Raw genomic sequence first — 19,549 nt, 5'->3', positions numbered from 1 at the left:
TAGACTCAATGGGCCGAAATGACCTCTTAAGTCCAAAGGAAATATGGCCGCAAGGTTCTCTTGCAAGGCCAACAAGTAATGCCCGTCCCCAATTGAACTTTGTTTGATGTGCTGACTGGATCATTTCAGAGGGCAGTTAAGAATCGATCACATTCCTGCAGTCCGGATGGCAGATTTCCTTCCCAGTGGGACTTTAGAGAACCAGATGGGTTTTTGCAACAGTCCAGCAGTTTTATGGTCACTGTTACATGTTATTGGTGCTGCTCCCTCACAGCTCTAGCACCTCGGGTTCGATCCTGACCTCTGGTGCTGTCTGTGTGGAGCTTGCACGTTTTCCCTGTGACTGTGCAAGTTTCCTCTGCGTCCTCCGGTTTCCTCCCACTTCCCAAGGACCTGCTGATTGGTCAGATAGTTGGCCACTGCAAATTGCCCCTAGAGTGTTGGTGAAGGGTAGAATCTGAGGGAGTGAAAGAAATGTGGGGAGAATAAAATAGGATCAGAGTAAAATGCTTGATGGTCAGCATGGAGTCAGTGGGTCGAAGGGCCTGTTTCCATGCTATTTAACTCAATGGTGTAAGAAATAGGTGCAGTAAACACCATTTGACCCCAATGAGAGCAAGGCTTTGCCTCAGCTCCACTTCCCTGCTGTTGTCCCTTAACCCTTGATTTCCCAAATATCTTCCTCTAGAAAATACTCAGCAACTAAGTCCTGAGTATAAGGTATTTATTTATTAGTCACATGTACATCGAAACACACAGTGAAATTCATCTTTTTGCATCACTGAGAATGTGCTGGGGGCAGCCCGCAAGTGTCGCCAATCTTCCGGCGCCAACATAGCATGTTCACAACTCCTAACCTGTACGTCTTTGCAATGTGGGAGGAAACCGGAGCACCCGGAGGAAATCCACGCAGACACACGGGGAGAACGTACAAACTCCTTACAGACAGCGGCGGGAATTGAACCCGGGTCGCTGGTGCTGTAATAGCGTAACCCTAACCGATTCCTTCTTACTGTCCAGAATGGTCAAACCCTTATTGTGACTCTCTGACACTTGGTTCTGCACACCCCAGCCAGGGGAAACATTAACTCTGCATCTACCCAGTCAACCCCCTTAGGCCTTTTGCGTTTTTCACTCATTACTTCTCATTCCTCTAAACTCAAGGGTATGGGTTTAGTCTGTGAAATCTCTCCCCATGTGACTTTTGGAGGATTCAAACAAGTGGAGCAATGGTTTATTCCAGGGCAGATTACACCTCATCCATTTTATGGAGTCAGGCTTCCATTATGTCATTGAGAGCGGCTGAATAGACTCATAGAGTCCTAGAGAGAAACAGCATGGAAACAGGCCCTTCGGCCCACTCAGTCCGTGCCAACCATCCACCACCCATTTACACTCATCCCACGTTAATGCCATTTTTTTTATTCTCCCCACATTCCCATCAATTCCCCTCAGATTCTATCAGTCACCTACATGTGAATGTCAATTTACAGTGGTCAATCAATCTAGCTCCCCACACGACTCCGCAATATGTGCAGAAACTGGAGCACTCAGAGGAAACCCACGCAGCCACAGGGAGAACGTGCAAACTCCACACAGTCAGCACTGAAGTTCGGGGTTGAACCCGGGTCTCTGGCGCTGTGAGGCAGTGGCTCTACTAACGGCACCACTGTTGGGTGTTGCCTAACATTAGGTTGGGCCTCGTTCCTCCACACTCCCAACCCGTGAAGGTAAGAGGTGATGGTTGCAAGCTCCATGAAGTTCAATTTAACACAGCCTCTAATTTGTCACTTTTTTTCAACTTGGCAGGACCGGGGTGAATTTTGAGAAACAGCCTCCCTCAGAATCGAACCACATGAGTAATCATAAGCGATTAATTAAACCCGACCTGGAAAAGACTGGCAGTGAGGCAGATGGGTTTGAAAGGTACAACAGGGCGAGCGACAGGAAGGACTCCAGCAAGGAACCGGTGGCCAAGGTTAATGGTCTGTCAGGACAGGATGGCCCTTTTGACCCCAACAGTCCTGGTCCAGAGCTGAGAACTCACCTGGGATTCGAGAGGCCCGCCCAGCCCAATGGACACAACTGGCAGCAGGCGTCTCCTGGGGAGGGGTACTTGCAGCAAGAGGGGGGGAATGTCGTGCATCGGAGGGGCTTCGTTCCACGAACCAACACCGAGAAGATGGCCCAGCGCCAGTCCTCGTTATCTCAGCTGCAGCAGTGGGTTAACATGCGTCGATCTGCACTACCGACGGATGAGCTGAGGAGGTGAGAGGCCAGGCCTCAAACTCTATCCTGTTCTCAATGAATGTTTTGTGTCTTGGTAAAAGAGGGGGATGAAGCTGAATGTGGTAGTTAAGGTTAAGGGTGTGAAATATTAAATGGGGTGAACACAGTAAAAGAGGAAGTATTAAAGGTTTTAGTATCTTTGTAAGTGGCCAAGTCATCAGGCCTGCTTGAAGTAAGACACAGGCTGTTAAAAGTGATGGAAGTAATTGCAAAGGCTCTCTCCCCCACTTCTCAATCATCCCTGACTGTAAGAGTGACCATAAGAGCAGAACTAGGCCATTTGGCTGATTTCTGTTTCAACTCCGTTTTCCCACATTCTCCCTATAACCCCTAACCCCCTTACTGACCAAGAACCTATCAATCTCTGCCTTAAATACACTCAATGACCTGGCCTCCACAGCCCTCTGTGGCAACAAATTCCACAGATTCACCACCCTCTGGCTGAAGAAATTCCTCCTCACCTCAGTTCGAAAATGACATCCCTTTTTTCTGAGGCTGTGCCCTCGGATCATGGACTCACTTGGAGTGGTGCCAAAGGACTAGACCACTGGTAACATTGCACCGTCATGTATAAAACAAAAGAGATAAATCAAGCAATTACGGGCCAGTTAGTGTAACTTGTGTCAGAAGGGACAGAGGAACCACTCAGGGTGAACAAAACAAATGAATAAAAATCCCACTGGACAACAGAGAACTTATTCATTATTGACATTCTGAGACCAGAAGTGGCAGTGAATTCTTGTTCTGTTTTAGTTTAACTTGGGTGAAGGGCAAGTTATTGGGACTGATCCTAAGAGACAATAGAAACCTATTTAGAAAAGCACAGATTAACCAGAGACAATCAATGTGGATTTGTTAAGGGTGGGTCCTTGTTGACTAATGACTGAATTTTGAGGAGAGGTTAAAAAGGGGGGTCAATGAAGCAGTGCACTTGATGTAGTCGGCATGGATTTTAGCAAGGCTTTTGACAAGGTCATCCATGGCAGGCTTGTCAAAAAAATTATAAGCCCATGAGATTGGATCTGAAATTGATTCAATGACAGAAAGCAGAGCAATATTAACAGGTGTTTATATGACTTCAGTACTTCTACCAGTGGGGTTCCTCAGGGTCAGTAGCATTTTTTCCTTATATCCTATATATTATAAGATAATGAGGATTTAGACTTAAATGTAGGGGGCATGATAAAGAAATTTGTAGATGATACAAAAATTGGCCAAGTGGTTGACAGGATGGAGAGAAGCTTCAGATGGTAAGAAGATATATGTAGATGGTCTGGTTAGTTGGGCAGAAAAGTGGCAGATGGAATTTAATCCTGAGAAGTGTGAAGTAATGTGCTAGGGGAGGTGCAGCAAGCCAAGGGAATAGACAATAAAATGGGGATGTTGTGTGGTGGAACAGAGAGACCTTAGAGTGTTCATCCACAGATCCTTGCTGGCAGCAAGGCAGGTCAATAAGATGGTTTAAAAAAAAGTATTCAGAATACTCTCCTTTATTAGCAAGGCATAGAATATAAGAACAAGGAGGTAACGCTGGAATGTATATGACACTAGTTGTCCATAAGTTGAGTACTGTGTTCACTTCTGGTCACCACATTACAGAGAAGCTGTGACTGCATTAGAAGGGGTGCAGAGGAGATTGACAAGGATGTCGCTGCGATGTTAGCTGTGAAGAATGATTCAAACAGCTGGAACTGTTTTCCTTGCGACAGAGGAGACTCCAGGGAGCCTTAATTGATGTATAAACTTATGGTGGTCTGAGGTAGAATAAATAAACTTAGCTGAGAGGTCAAAAAGTAGAGAGTATAAATTTAAAGTAATTAGCAGTAGGATTGTGGGGGGTGGGGTGAGGATATTGTTTCACACCAAGCGGTCTAGAACTCTGCCTGACATCCTAAATGCTGTTAAACAGCATTGGATGTGCAATTGAAGGAAAGCTTCTTGTTAACCAGCATTGACACAATGGGCCAAATGGCAACCTTTTTTTTATATAAATCTTCTGTGAGTTCATGAATCTAAACTCTTTCAGACAAATCCTCTGAGTTCCCTGTTGAACTTATTAGTGACTGTCACAAACCAGCAACAAAAGAAACACACTGAGCATGATTCAGTGTTAAAAACTATTTTATTAATCACTACTTATGATAATACGTAAAATAAAAGTAAAAATGTTAGTATGTTAGAATTCAAAAATGTTAAACCTCGAACGTTAACCCCAAAACTAAACTCTTCGTGTGTGTGTGTGACAAAGTCCAAAACTTCCAGTTCCGGAATGGTTCTTAAAGTTCAGTTCCGCAAGCCATAAGGTGAAACATGAGCAAGGGCTTCTTCAACAACCACCGTTGTCTGAAGATAAGATGTAGATGTAGAAAAACATAGAGAGAGTACATACGAAATCCAAATGTTCCACGATGGAACCCAAACGACACTTCAGTGTTTACTCGGTAGTGACTTGCTCACCCTGAAAAGCATCCGAACCGTGGTCGTCCACACACACAAATACCTGTTTCCTTCTACAGGTCAGCAACAAAGTGAACTCCACCGGATTACTTCCAACTTCCATACATGGATTTCAGTGGCAAACACAGTTATTGTTTCTCATCCATCGATAGAGAAAAACAAGCAGGCTGGTGTCTCTCTCCCTTCTCTCTCTCTCTTCTTCTTCTTCTTCAACAACGTCATTACGTCCTTTATCTTCTATTGACGTAAGCACGCCCCACACACACATACACACACACTCTCTATCTTAAAGGGACTTTCACTGAGTCCGTAACAGTGACTACCTTACAATTATGGTCTCAACTTTTAGCTTCCCTTGCAAGTGGAAGCATCTTCTCCATTACGGTTGCATCAAATCCTTACAGAAGTTTAAATACTTGTGTTGGGTCATTCTCCTGTCCTCTTTAATCAGCAGAGACGATCCATACCATTTAATGTTCATGGTCATGTGATCTCCCAGTTCTAAAGTCTAAGAATCCTCTTGTGATTTGGACCAGAGCTGTATATCTGACTCTAAAATGTGGGCTAACCAAGGCTCAATAGCCAAACATAATGCCAGATATCATGGGGAAATGCTGGCAGTTCTGTGCATAATGTACAACAATCCTTCCATCAGTGCCAGGTTCGGGATTTCTGCTCACACATACATGAATGTGGAAGTTCCAACCTGCTTATCAGCTTGTGGGGTCCAGTGGTGAAGTTTTGCTAGATCTCAGGCACTCATGGTGGGGGATCCGGTGAAAAAACATTCACCAAGTAAGGCTTGGCATAGGAAGATCCTTCCATTGGTTCCAATGGAGGAGAACAGATATAAGTGATAAAGTGGTTGTGTTTTTATTTTGTTTTTATTTTATTGTTTATTTAAATGTTCTAAAGTGTTTTAGTCTTTTTTTTTGCTTTAAATTTAATAGTTTAGAAATGTCTATCAATGGTTCTGAAAGTCAGAAACATATAGAGTATTTTGATAACTTTGCCAGATGACTAAGCTGGGGGCATGGTGCAGCTAAAATGTCAGTTTTTACAGCTGTTTCATGGGCAGGGCTTGTTCTGGGATGGGAATTTTAAAGAATACTGTTCCTCAGGCTCAGCAGTTTTTATTATCCTACGTACTATATTAATGATTTTGACCTATATGTAACCACAGCTACATGCTGTGTCAGTCTCGTGGTGCCAAGGTAACAGTTCACACTTACAGAGACACAAGAGAGACTGCAGATGCTGAAAACTGGAGCAACACATAAAATGTGCTGGAGGAGCTCAGCAGGTCAGGCAGCATCAATGGAAGGAAATGGAGAGTCGACACTTTGGTCTGAGACCCTTCATCAGGACTGGAAAGAAAGAGGGTAGAAGCCAGAATAAAAGGGTGGGGGGAGGGGGAGGAGCACAAACTGGCAGGTGATAGGTGAATCCAGGTGAGGGGGGAGGGAAGGTAGGTAGGTGGGGGAGGTGGGGGGGAATGATGCAAGAAGCTAGGAGGTGATAAGTGGAAGAGGCAAAGGGCCAAAGAAGGTGGGATTGATAGGAGGGGACTGGACCATGGAATAAAGGGAAGGAGATGGGGAACCAGAGGGAGGAAGGTGTAGGTGATGAGCAGGTCGTGAGGCCAGAGGAGGGGAAAGAGAAGGGGTAATGGGGCCAGAGGGATAGGGGAAACAAAGTGGTGGGGTGGACAGAGGGGAGTGGTTCCCAGAAGTTAGAGAAATCAACGTTGATGCCGTCAGGTTGGAGACTACCAAGGCGGAATATGAGGTGTTGTTCCTCTAATCTGCCTCTAGCCTCAACTTGGCAGTAGAGGAAGCCATGGACAGACACGTCAGTGTGGGAATGGGAAGTGGAATTAAAATGGCTGGCCACTGGGAGATCCTGGCTGTTACAGCGGACAGAGCGAAGGTGTCCAATGATTACAGCTGTCCAATGATTCGTTACCACTGTTGATGTGGTAACAAATTGGCTCGCCCATAGAAGACAGAGGGTGGTTGTAGATGGAGCATATTCTGCCTGGAGGTTGGTGACCAGTGGTGTTCCGCAGGGATCTGTTCTGGGACCCCTGCTCTTTGTGATTTTTATGAACGACTTGGATTAGGATGTGGAAGGGTGGGTTAGTAAGTTTGCAGATAACACAAAGGTTGGTGGTGTTGTGGATAGTGTAGAAAGTTGCTGTAGGTTACAACAGGGCATTGATAGGATGCAGAGTCGGGCTGAAAAGTGGCAGATGGAGTTCAACCCGGAAAAGTGTGAAGTGATACACTTTGGAAGATCGAATTTGAAGGCAATACAAGGTTAATGGCAGGACTCTTAGCAGGGTGGAGGAACAGAAGGATCTTGGGGCCCATGTCCATAGATCCCTCAAGGTTGCTGTGCGGGTACAGTAGATAGGGTTGTTACGAAGGCGTGTGGTGTGTTGGCCTTCATCAGTCGGGGTCCACGAGGTAATGTTGCAGCTCTATAGAACTCTGCTTAGACCACACTTGGAGTATTGTGTTCAGTTCTGGTCACCTCATTATAGGAAGGATGTGGAAGCTTTAGAGAGGGTGCAGAGGAGATTTACCGAATGCTGCCTAGATTGGAGATCATGTCTTATAAGTATAGGTTGAGTGAGCTAAGGCTTTTCTCTTTGGAGGGAAGGAGGATGAGAGGTGACTTGATAGAGGTGTACAAGATGATAAGAGGCATAGATCGAGAGGACAGTCAGAGCCTTTTTTCCCAGGGCAAAAATGGCTAACCTGAGGGGGCAAATTTTAAGGTGATTGGTGGAAGGTATAGGGGAGATGTCAAAGGTAAGTTTTTTTTACCAAGAGAGTGGTGGGTGCATGGAACGCACTGCCGGCAGAGGTGGTGGAGGCAGATGCATTAGGGATGTTTAAGAGACTCTTAGATAGCCACATGAATGATAGAAAAATGGAGGGCTATGTGGGAGGGAAGGGTTAGATAGAGCAAGATAAAATGTCGGCATAACATTGTGGGCCAGAGGGCCTGTACTATGCTGTAATGTTCTATGTTCTATATCTTGTATTTTTGTGTATACCACTTCAGTGTTGGATTGGCAAGTTAACTGACCACTGTAACTTGCCCCTTGTGTGTAGATAACTGGTAGAATCTGGGGGAAGTTGATAGGAAGTTGGGGAGAATAGGTTACAGGGAAATATTATTGTAAATTTACAGGCCATCTCTGGGTAACAAATGGGTTCCGTTTTCATTGCTAACCCTCTGAGAATGCTTCTTTTGAATTTTTACAGCCACAATGAAAGCTATGGTAGCGTAGAGGGTACACTACTGGACTAGCAGTTAATCATTTGCATCATTGATCCAGAGATTTGAGTTCAAATCCCACTGTGACAGCTGGGGAATTTTGGGTTCCTTAAGTCGATTTTGTCTATGAGTTGAAAAGTACATAAAAATCACCTGATTTGGTAACCATACCTCCACAGCATCGTAACAAATAGCATCAAAAGCACATACAATTAATAAGAAACAACAATGACTAAAAGTGGAGGGAGAGAGGAAACTAGTTCTGTCGATTGTAGGAATGAATGTATGTATGTATACAGAAGTTTTGAATTTACTGATATTATGGGAGCTTGCTCGCATGCAGGAGTGTCCATAAGTCGGACATTTGTAACCCAAGGCTGGCCTGTATATCACTTATAAATTATTTCCTGCTACCATACAGGACCTCGCTGCCGATCTTGGAAAGGGAGCATTGCGGTAACTTTTCAACTGGGGAACCATCCAATGTAATGGTGAAGTTTTCTTGCAGATGAGCAGTGAGTGTGGATAGTTACTCAAAAAACACTGGGCCAGTCTCTCCGCTATCCCATAAGAATGCTTTGTTTGAATTCTTACAGCCATAGTGAAAGCTATGGTAATGTAGTCCATTACTGGGCTAGCCGTCAGTCATTTGGATCATTGATCCAGAGATTTGAGTTCAAATCCCACCACGACAGCTGGGGAATTTAAATTCAGGTTATTAAAATAAGCCTGGCTTTCAAATAAAAACAAGCTAGTCTCAGTAACCTACTAAGATTATCGTAAGACCCATCTGGTTCACTAATGACCTTCAGGGAAGGAAATCTGATGTCCTTGTCCTGTCTTTCTGATACATGACTATAGATCCACCAGTATGGTTGAATCTTACTACAGAGGCAATTAGGGGATAAAAATGTGAGTGATATCCCCACCCTTAAACAAATAAAACATAACATTGACTTTTTGGGAGTATGACACTGAGTGGAAACAACCCTCTGAATTTCTTTAAGTGTTCTGTGTGCTAGAATTTTAAAGACATTTTGTAGGAAGGCTAAACTTGTTTCAGTTTTTTTGTCTGATCAATAATTCTGGGCTATGATTTTAAAAACAAGCACAAGCCAAAGAGAGAGAGGCCAGTCACGTAAAGTAGCCAAATGCATGTCAAATAAGGGTCTTGACCCAAAACGTCGACTGTCCTTTTCCCTCCACAGATGCTGCCTGACCTGCTGAGTTCCTCCAGCATTTTGTTTTTTTGCACGTCAGACAACTCTGTCAACCAACACTGTCTCTGTAGTTCACCCACCGAGAGAGCGTGCGATGAAGTGAATAGGTAACTCTGCTGAATGCTTAGCACCCCTAGGAGAGTGAAAGGAAATCTCTGACCGTTCTCCAATGCTCCTTGCCGTGAGCATGTACGGCAAGAATTGGTCACCCTCGTGATACCCCCCGGTCGAATGCCCTGCCAGCATGATTGGCAGAATGACAGCATGATGGATGATTAAAGGAAATACCTGCTCAGACATGCCAAAAGGGGTTCGATAAATTTATTCTCAGGATCAGGCCATCAGTGTGAAGTTCAGCAAAAATTGCCCATGTCTGGTTTCTTACTTAAAACCAAAAAATGCTGAAACACTCAACAGGTCAGGCAGCATCTGTGGAAAGAGAGAATTATGGTTTTGGTCCTGGCAAAGAGCCTTTAACCTTCTCTTTGCCTGACCTTGGAGTATTTCCAGCAGTTTCTGTTTTTGTTTCAGATCTCCAGCATCTGCACTCTTTTATTGATTTTTATTTACTTGGTTTTGACCTGATCTGGAGTTGCACGTGTAGGCCAGATTGGGTAAGAGAGCCAGTTTTCTTTCCTGGAGAACACTGATGATCCAGTTGGGTCTTTGCAAAAATCCAATAGTTACCATCTTTTCATTCCAGATGATTTATTCTATTAACCGGGTTTAAATTTCCCAATTGCTGTGGTGGGATTTGAACTCTTGTCTCTAAGTTCTTAGTCCAGCCTTCTGGGTTATTGAACCAAGCAAGAAACAAGAAGCTGGAGGAACTCAGCGGGTCAGGCAGCATCTGTGGAAGAAAATGGACAGTCGACATTTCAGGTCAAGACTCTTCATCTGGACTTGATCTTCTTTCACCTGGACATCCAGAAGAAGGATCTGAAACATCGACTGTCCATTTCCCTTCACAGATGTTATTAAACTGGAAAGAGTGCGGAAAAGACTTACAAGGATGCTGCCAGGACTTGAGGGACTGCGTTATTGGGAGAGGTTGGACAGGCCAGGACTTTATTCCTTGGAGCATAGGAGACTGAGAGGTGATCTTATAGATGTCATAGATGTTATGAGGTCATATTTCTTATGAGGAGCATAGGTAGGGTAACTGCACTCAGTCTTTTTCCCAGGGTTGGGGAATCAAGAATTAGAGGGTATAGGTTTAAGGTGAGAGGGGAAAATTTAACAGAAGCTTGAGAGGCAACTTTTTTTTATACAAAGGGTGATATGTGTATGGAATGAGCTGCTAGAGGAAGTCGTTGAGGAAGGTACAATATCAACTTATAAAAGACAGTTCAATAAGTACATGGACAGGAAATGTTTATATGATGCTGTGTGCCTGCAAATAAGTTTTTCATTGCACCTGTTCATACATGTACTTGGGCATAGGGCAATAACCTCGACTTTGACTTTAGAGGTATATGGACCAAACACTGGCAAGTGGGACTAGCTTGGATGGGCATTTTTGTCGGCATGGATGATTTGGGCTGAAGGGCCTGTTTCCGTGGTGTATGACTCCATGACTCTATGCTGTCTGACATGCTGAGTTCCTCGAGCTTCTTGTGCGTTGCTCCAGATTCCAGCATCTGCAACCTCTCTTGTGCCTCCGAACCACTGTTGTTGTGGTCCTGATTGTTTCTCTTCTCTTCAGTTCACAGGTATACCACACTCCAACCAGAGAAGTGCCGGAATATTATAATCTGCTCTCACCCTATTACCAAGAGGAGTACCCCCAGTTTATACAACCTGGTGGACGTCCGGACAGCATTTGCTCTGTGCCCTCATACAACAGGATGACAGCCCGGTGGTCAATCAATGAGCGACAGCCCTCGTATCCGATGAGGGACTGGCAGGGCCGCCAGGCGTACAGTGGGCAGGGCTCGCCTGTTTGGCATGGGGTGCAGCAGCCTTACCCTCACGAGGTTGACAGTGTTGCTGGCACTCTGCGGAGGCTGTCCCTCCAGCCCCGCTCGCGTTCTGTGCCACGCTCGCCATCCCAGGGCCCGTTGGTGGTGAACCATATCTACTCTCCGGTGAGGTCTCCGGGTGGCCGGCTCGAGAGAGTACCCCCCCAAAGGGACGAGGGTCTTGGAGATCCCGGTTACACGCTGCGTCGCTCTCGCAGTGCCAAGGTAACAGTTCACACTTGCAGCTGTCCAGTGACTTGTCACCCTGTCGGTGCCTTATATTTTTGTACGTACCAACTTCACTGTTGGGTGGGCAGGTTAGTTGGCCACTGTAACTTGCCCCTACTCTGGTGGAGTCTGGGGGGAATTGATGGGAAGATGGAGATAATAGATTGCAAGAAGGGTCATGTGGTTAAGGGGGAAAGTGTTTGAAAGTTAAGAAAAAAACGTGAGAACTATGATGGAGTTTGAGAGAAGAAATTCTAGTTCGCTTTGGGAAGGATTACTATAGGGAATGTGGTGGGAGAGCATATGATGATGGGAAAAGGTTACAGGGAGGGTGGGCTGGTTTGATTGGAAATAATTCAATAGGGAGGTTCAACCATTAAAAAGCAATGGGTTTGTTGGACAAAGATGACTTATTTGACATAATAAAACCTTTATGTTGTTTATTTCCCTAGAGCAAGCAGCATTCAGTTAGCCTCTTAGCTTCTGGAAAGGAACAGGAAATTTCAACAAAGCCGCATGTTTGTTTAGCAATATTCAATTTTAAAAATAAATCAATATGACAGGGTTAAGTGATTTTCCTGAATAATTTTATTGCTTACACAGATAGATTTGCTTATGATAAATTGCAGAATAATGAAGTACTATTACTTTAAGAGTTTCACAGGTATAGCGGACCTCATAGATCATACATGCTATTTGAAGGATAATGATGCTTGTATTTTATTCTCAACAGTGTCAATATTATCATTGGTAGTTGCACAGTTTGACAGATAGATACGGATCTGATGGAATTGATCACAAGGGCCACGGAAATGAATTTATGGATCATATATTTTCATACTAAAGGAATAGGAAGGAGACAAATAATTTGCAATTGCATCTCTCCAAAGATGCCCAACAATAAAATGAGGTAGCTTTTGCAATAGTCTTTTATTATTCTGGAGCTAAGGGACAGCATTGAATCAGACTGCAGTGACTAACCAGTTAGTTTCATCACAGTGTTGTTAGTTGAGGAAGCATTGCTGGTGCCAGGACATCTCCCTTCTGTTCAAATATTACCACACCATCTTCACAACACATTGGAAAATATAGCCAGGATCTTAACTTACAGTCTTGGTGTCAGCAGTGCTCAGTCGTGTAGCAATTTTGCCTCCAGTTCCATGCCAGAACTGAGCACAAAAACCTAGGCTGACATTCTATGGGGAGTACAAGGGGAGTGCTGCACTCTTATGGGTGGCATCTTAGATTTGAGATGTTAAAACAAGGCTACATTTGGTCAAATAGAGATGAAAAACCCCATGCCACTATCTTGAAGAAGAACAGGAGATGTATTTCTGGTCAACATTTATCCCTCAAATGTCGCCATTAGCAGACCAGTTTACTTGATCGTTGGTAGTGGTAGATGCTTGGTTTGCTCAACATGTCTGTTGTGTTCCATACATTGCAATGGGAAATGTACCATTCCTCACTATCTACAAAGCACTTTAGGATAGACCGAAGTTTCAGGATGTGCTATTTAAATGCAATGTGATTGGCATTGCTGAAAAGATAGTCCTCTTTGTAAAGCATCCATTGCTGGGACTGGTTTTAACATAAAACTTGTTCTCCTTGTTCCCACCAGTACGAATATTCAGGAGAAAGAAGACCACCTGGAATACACCCATACCACTTCACTGCCTCTCGTTCAATGCAAGACAGGATGGTAAGTTCCTAAAACCACAATCTGCAAACTCGGTTGATTTAATACATTAACAGATTAATTTGCCTTCAAGAAAATGGATTGCATGATCTAATTGTGCCCGCTTATTAAACCCCAGCTCCTGGAATCCATCTGCTTTCCTGTCTCTAATGTTTAACCATGTGAATATCTTTTTTCTCCTCACCATGTTTACATAGTCTGCCCTCCATTCATAATTTTTCTGATTTCCATTCCTAATTCCCATCTTCAAACATTGGAAAAGGTGTTAGTTCCCATTTTTGGCTCTTAGCTCTTTTAAGTCCAGGTTTCTAGTTTAGGGACCATGGCAACCAGGCCTAGCAACTGTCTAAATCTAGGAACACAACCGTCCTCACCAAATGACAACTGCAATCAGGGACACTTTCTCTCCCAGTATTAAGCCTAATCTCTGCTTTACTGACTGAAAATTCAAAACTCAATTTTTCTCCAACATTTAAAAAATCTCTGATCTCCAGAAAGGGTGGGGGAGGGATGAATAGAACAAAGGAGTATCTCTGATATAGTGAGGCCAAGGTTGCCATAGTGATAAGCTGTTGATGAAGCCTACTGGTTGATAGATTAATTCTGCAGAGTAGCTCTTTCTGAACCAGCACAGACACAGTGGGCCAGATGGCTGCCTCCTGTGTCATAAATTTTCTATGAATCTATACTACCTTATCTTCCTCTGTCTGTAGAATCACATGCTAGATGTTTCCCTCATACCTTTCCCAGCTCGCTAGATTTCAGCTGTAAAATCTACAAAGGTCCACACAATAACCATGTACACAGGTCCTCCCCAGCTTACGAAGGAATTCTGATCCTGACAGCTGTTCGTAACCTCGACAGTTTGCAAGTTGGAAATGTGGCCATGAACCAAGTTCCCACACGGCAGAAGATGCCTGCAGTCCGACAGCAACTGGCAAATCCATCCCGTCGGTCTCCCAAATGCTCGTTCATATGTGCGGGCTGTACAAAGGACGAGTGCTCATAATCTGGGGAGGACCTGTAGACAGTCTCCACCTTAAACTCATCTTTTTACTCTGACCTAGACTTTTGTTGTAGGTTTATTCTTGAATCTATAGGTTGAGTTGTCATTTTTGAACATAGAACATTGAACAGTACCACACAGGAACAGGTCCTTTGGTCCACGATGTCTGTGCTGAACATGATGCCACATTAAACAAATCCCTTCTGCCTGCACGTGATCCATATCCCTCCATTCCCTGCATATTCATGTGCCCATCTGCAAGCCTCTTGAATGCCACTATCATATCTGCTTCCAATACCAATCCTGGTCGTAGCTCTAGGCATCCACCAGTCTCTGTGTAAAAAAAAACTTTCTCCCTCTCTCCTTAAAGCTATGCTCTTTAATATTCAACATTCCTACCCTGCGATAAAGATTCTGGCTGTCTACCCTATCTATGCCTCTCATAATCTTATAAACTTCTGTCAGGTCTCCCCTCAGCCTCCTGCGCTCCAGAGAAAACAGTCCACATTTGTGCAACCTCTCCTTGTAGCTATCCTCTAATCCAGGGAGCATCCTGATAAATCTCTTCTGAACCTTCTCCAAAGCCTCCACGTCCTTCCTGTAATGGGGCGACCAGAACTGTATGCAAATACTGCAAGCGTGGCCTAACCAAAGTTTTATACAACTGCAACGTGACTCTTATATTCTGTGTCCCTAATGATGCAAACATGCCATACGCCTTCTTTACCACTCTATCTACTTGCGTTGCCACTTTCAGGGAGCTATGGACTTGGATCCCAAGATCCCTCTGTACATCAGTGCTGTTAAGGGCCCTACCGTTAACTGTATTCTTTCCCCTTACATTTGACCTCCCAAAGTGCAACACCTCACACTTGCCCAGATTAAACTCCATCTGCCATTTCTCTGCCCATAACTGGAACTGACCTGTATCCTGCTGTATCTTTTGACAACCTTCCTTATGTCCACAATGCCACCAATTTTTATATCCTCTGCAACCTTACAAACCAACCCATCTGCGTTTTCATCTGTTATTTTTATATATATCACAAACGACAAATGTTTATGATATAAAGTGGATGTCCATGAAGGGGATCTCATTGAAACCTACCGAATATTGAAAGTCCTGGATAGAGTGGACGTGGAGAAGATGTCTCCATTAGTAGGAGAGCCTAGGATCCAAGGGCACAGCCTCAGAATAAAGGGGCATCCCTTTAGAACTGAGATGAGGAGGAATTTCTTCAGCCAGAGGGTGGTGAATCTGTGGAATTCATTGCCACTGTGGAGGCCAAGCCATTGGGTGTACTTAAGGCAGGGATTAACAGGTTCTTGATTGGTAAGGGGGTTAAGGGTTACAGGGAAAAGGGTGGAGAATGGGGTTGAAAAAAAAATCAGCCATGATTAAATGGCAGAGCAGACTCGATGAGCTGAATGGCCTAATTCTGCTCTTACATCTTATGGTCTTATGGATTTTCTGCACTAAATGCCATTCCCACAAATCATTTTACATTCCAGAGGCCATCACATTTGGTTTTACTATTACAATCCTATTTAGTACGAATTATACAGCACTACCTTTGCAATACAAATGAGAAGGATTGTTAGATGTGGAAGTCTGGTTTATTTATATGTCCTTCCTTGAGAAATACTGTCTGTCAGAAGGTTCTCTAAGAAACTTTAATGAACCACTTCTTTCTGCTCACTAACTCTTTGCTTCCTTCTGTGTTCTACATTCTGTAACTGTTCGACTCCTTTGTCCCCGTGATGTGGCAGGATGAAATTCTAGACCTTCAGTTGCAAAGGAAACTAGATTTTTTGGATCAGCAGGTGGGATTCAATGTGCAAAACGGTACTGGTATATGTTCCTCATTGGTCAAAGGTGAAGTGACAAGGTTTTAAGTCCGGTCGAACTCTTAAGTAAGGAAATCAAGTCAAAGACCATGAGAAGCCAAAATCACCTAATGTTCAAAATTTGAGGTTACTCAGCACATCACAGCCTTGACTTAAATAACATTTAAATGAAGTTGTTCAATTATCAAAATGCACAATCACATATTTATAATGACCTCTCATAATATAGGTCATTATAAGTATGCAATTGTACAGAAGCAGATTAGATGGAAGAATGTCAAGGAAATGGTTAAAAGTACTTCAAAGGAGTGTTTTATCTGTTTACTTTACACATGAATAATTTCTCAATGTAAAGACTTTGAATTAATTCTATTAGAGTAATTATTAACAAAGTTGACATTGTAAAGTTAAGTATCAGGATAGTTGGAAGCAAAATTATATTTGAAAGTGGGAAGGAGTGAGCCTTTGGCCTAGTTGTGATTCTCCTTCTGAGGGAGAAGGTGGACAATTCAATCCTCGTTCTAGACACATCTGCTGATTTGCTCGCATGGTGGGTGTAAGGAAACGGCCACAGGGATGAAGCCTGTTGCCCTGTGAATTCCATCCCCAGGGAAAATACAAAAATAATAGCAATATTTATTTGATCAAGGGCATTGTCTGGACTGTATGCACTGACATGATGTACCATGTGACAGGATGTACTTGAAGACGTTATGATTTAGCTCTTTTCTAATGAAACAATTAAAAGGGATTAGTTATTGGAAGGCAAAACCCACATGAAAGGATATGTTAATAAGAGCTTAAAAATATTAAAGGAATGTCTCTCTCAAGCAGCAGACCACATCAAAAGGGTTTTTTTCCCAATGGGGATTTGATACTTATCAGAGAGCTTGCCTCTTCGAAGGACAATTCATGCTAAAACAGTCGAAATAGTGATGAATGCTGTTATAATGGGGATTACAATTATTAACCTGGGCCGTACTGTCTCCAAGACTGGGGCAAACCTTGATACTTCTCCTATGGCCATTTAATGTTTTTTGTTTTCATCGACATCCTGTTAATGTACTCACAGAGCACACTGATCTCTATTAAGTTCTGGTAACATCATTGAATAAATCCTCAGTAACCTTACCAAAAATCCAGCAGGCTACCTGATGTGATATACGCTCTGTAATTATACAATCAGACAGAACCCTCCGATTGCTTTGTTTATATAAATTACCTCTTCCCTGTCCTGAGACCATGTTCATTTGGAGCAAGTTGCTTCCCTGATGCCTCCTGGAGTTTGGAGAGATTGCTTGCATCTTTGTGAATGAAGTCTAATCCATCAAGGCAGACTAAACAGGCTGGTGATCTCCTTGGGAAAGTCTGAGGGGCCACCTAATAGACCTCTTTAAAACAATAAAAGAGGGTTGATAGGTAAGAAACAAGAACATGTTACCATATGGAGGCAGCGACTGGAACTTACAGCTAAAGGCAAGAAAAACAAGGTAAATATGAACTAATATAAAACAAATCCAGTGGAAAATTCAGATGAAACTTTTCACGGAGAGAGTAGTTAGACCCTGGAATTGCTGCTTTGTGCGACAATTAAGGAAAATAGTTCTGATGAATTTAATGGAAAGCTAGATAAACGTGGAATAGAAAGGTATGCTCCTTAAATTGAAGAAGTACTGTGGGAAGAGGTCTGTGCATCAGCATAGATCTGATAGGCCCTGGTAGTCAGAATCAAGTTTATTATCACTGACATAAAATTTGTTGTTTTGTGGCAGCAGTACAGTGCAAAGATATAAAATTACTATAAGTGACAAAGACAAACAAATAGTGCACAAAAAAAGGAATAATGAGGTAGTGTTCGTGGTATATTCTATATAATGTAATAACTGGCTATAAAGCAAGCTCATTTTTTTGGGAAGTGGTATTTAGTTGGTTGTCCTTAAGGCACTGATGCCGTCAATGAGGTCAACAGACCCAGACCAATCCCTGTTAACCTTCTGAATGGAAATTTCCATTTTATCAGCAAGGTTTAGGATTAAAACAAATGAAAGAAATATTGATTATGGTTGATAATGGTTGAACTCAGACAATTTAATTGGTAATTGGTTTATTATTGTCATATGTATTGAGATACAGTGAAAAGCTTTTGTTTGCCTGCCATCCAGACAGATCATTTCATACATAAGTACATCAAGGTAGTACAAAAGAAAAGAATGCAGAATATAATGTTACAGTTACAGAGAAAGTGCAGTGCAAGTAAAAAAAATAAAGTACCAAGGTCCACGATGAGGTAGATTGAGAAATCAAGAATTCATTTTTATTGTATAAGAGGTCCATTCAAGAGTCTTATTACAGTGGGATAGAAGCTGTCCCTAAACCCGGTGGTACGTGTTGATAAACTTTTGTATCTTCCGCCTGATGGGAGGGTGGAGGAGAGAGAGTGACCGGGGTGGGAGGAGTGCTTGATTATGTTGGCTGCTTTCCTGAGGCAGTGAGAAGCTTTGAATAGTTGATTCCATTGTTCACTTCCATAACCAGTAGCTGGTATCACATAGGAAGCAGGGACTTGCATCAGAGTCTTACACGAATTCCAAACTTACAGTGTATTTGAGTGTGGATGTTGCAGGATATTTTGGTGTCTGTTGCTACGATACATGTACAGCATCTTAAAGCCATTGTAAAGTGGAGTTATCGCTCTAAGTAAACAAGTTGTATACTTGGAACCAAATGTTACGTTCAACCCTCCCTGACATTTGAAATTAACTTGATGAGAGTGTTACAACTCACGAGGTGCTGCTGTTTTGTCAATGTTACACCACTCATTTGAGCGGGGAACTTAATCTACTGCTTCCATGTCAATTCACTAATGTTTTTCAAACCCTGCTTACTAATCCAGTTCGTAAAAATCTTTTGAGCAGAACACGGATTCACAAGCAATATATTTGCATTCACTTACCAATTTTCACTACGTAGGTTGGAACAAAATGAAAACTGAGGCATTGTGAAGTTAAATAATGACCTGTGATAACTCAGATTTTCTGTTATCAGCTTAAATATTACAGGAGAAAAACATAATGTGGTGTATTTATCCCATTATGCAAGAATCCTCATTCAATATTCAGTTGGTAATAACCAAAAGGAAAACCTGCATTCATGTGACACCTTATCACATCTCCGAAACATCTCAAAGATCAAAGTTGTAGAGTGACGCAGGACAGGAGGAGGTTGGTCAGGCATTGGGACTTTGAAAGATCTGTCTAATTACCTTCACACCTGCATTCTTCCCCTTAGCACTGCAAAACGTTCCCTTCTAAGTATATTCCCTAAGTATATTCCCTTCTAAGTATATCCCTTCTAACCATTCTCTTTTAATAGCTACCATTGAATCTGCTTCCACTTCAGTTTTATTCTAATTCTCTGCTTAAAAAGGAAAAATTCCTTGCTTCCTATCTGGTTCTTTTGCTAGTTGTCTTAACTTTGCATCCATTAGTTGCTCACCTTCATCCCCTGTTTGAACAGGAAATAAGCCGACACTGGTCAGGCAAATAGATTTTAA

The 19,549-nt window shown here is 42.9% G+C and overlaps 1 protein-coding gene across 15 annotated transcripts in view; it reads left to right on the top strand.

The window, feature by feature from the left end:
* Nucleotides 1-19,549, top strand: part of plekha6 (pleckstrin homology domain containing, family A member 6) — a 291,418-nt gene that overhangs the window by 235,863 nt on the left and 36,006 nt on the right. For 14 of the 15 annotated variants that reach the window (XM_052034357.1, XM_052034354.1, XM_052034352.1 and 11 more), the window contains 4 exons: nt 1,810-2,268; nt 10,960-11,440; nt 13,065-13,145; nt 15,919-15,972. In XM_052034357.1, coding sequence (XP_051890317.1) covers nt 1,810-2,268; nt 10,960-11,440; nt 13,065-13,145; nt 15,919-15,972 — 1,075 coding nt within the window. The remainder of the gene's footprint in view (nt 1-1,809; nt 2,269-10,959; nt 11,441-13,064; nt 13,146-15,918; nt 15,973-19,549) is intronic. The other variant, XM_052034355.1, reaches the window with a different exon arrangement.

The sequence above is a fragment of the Pristis pectinata genome, chromosome 20 (assembly GCF_009764475.1).
Source record: "Pristis pectinata isolate sPriPec2 chromosome 20, sPriPec2.1.pri, whole genome shotgun sequence".
Classification (NCBI taxonomy): Eukaryota; Metazoa; Chordata; class Chondrichthyes; order Rhinopristiformes; family Pristidae; genus Pristis; species Pristis pectinata.
This window is presented reverse-complemented; position numbering and strand designations above follow the sequence as displayed.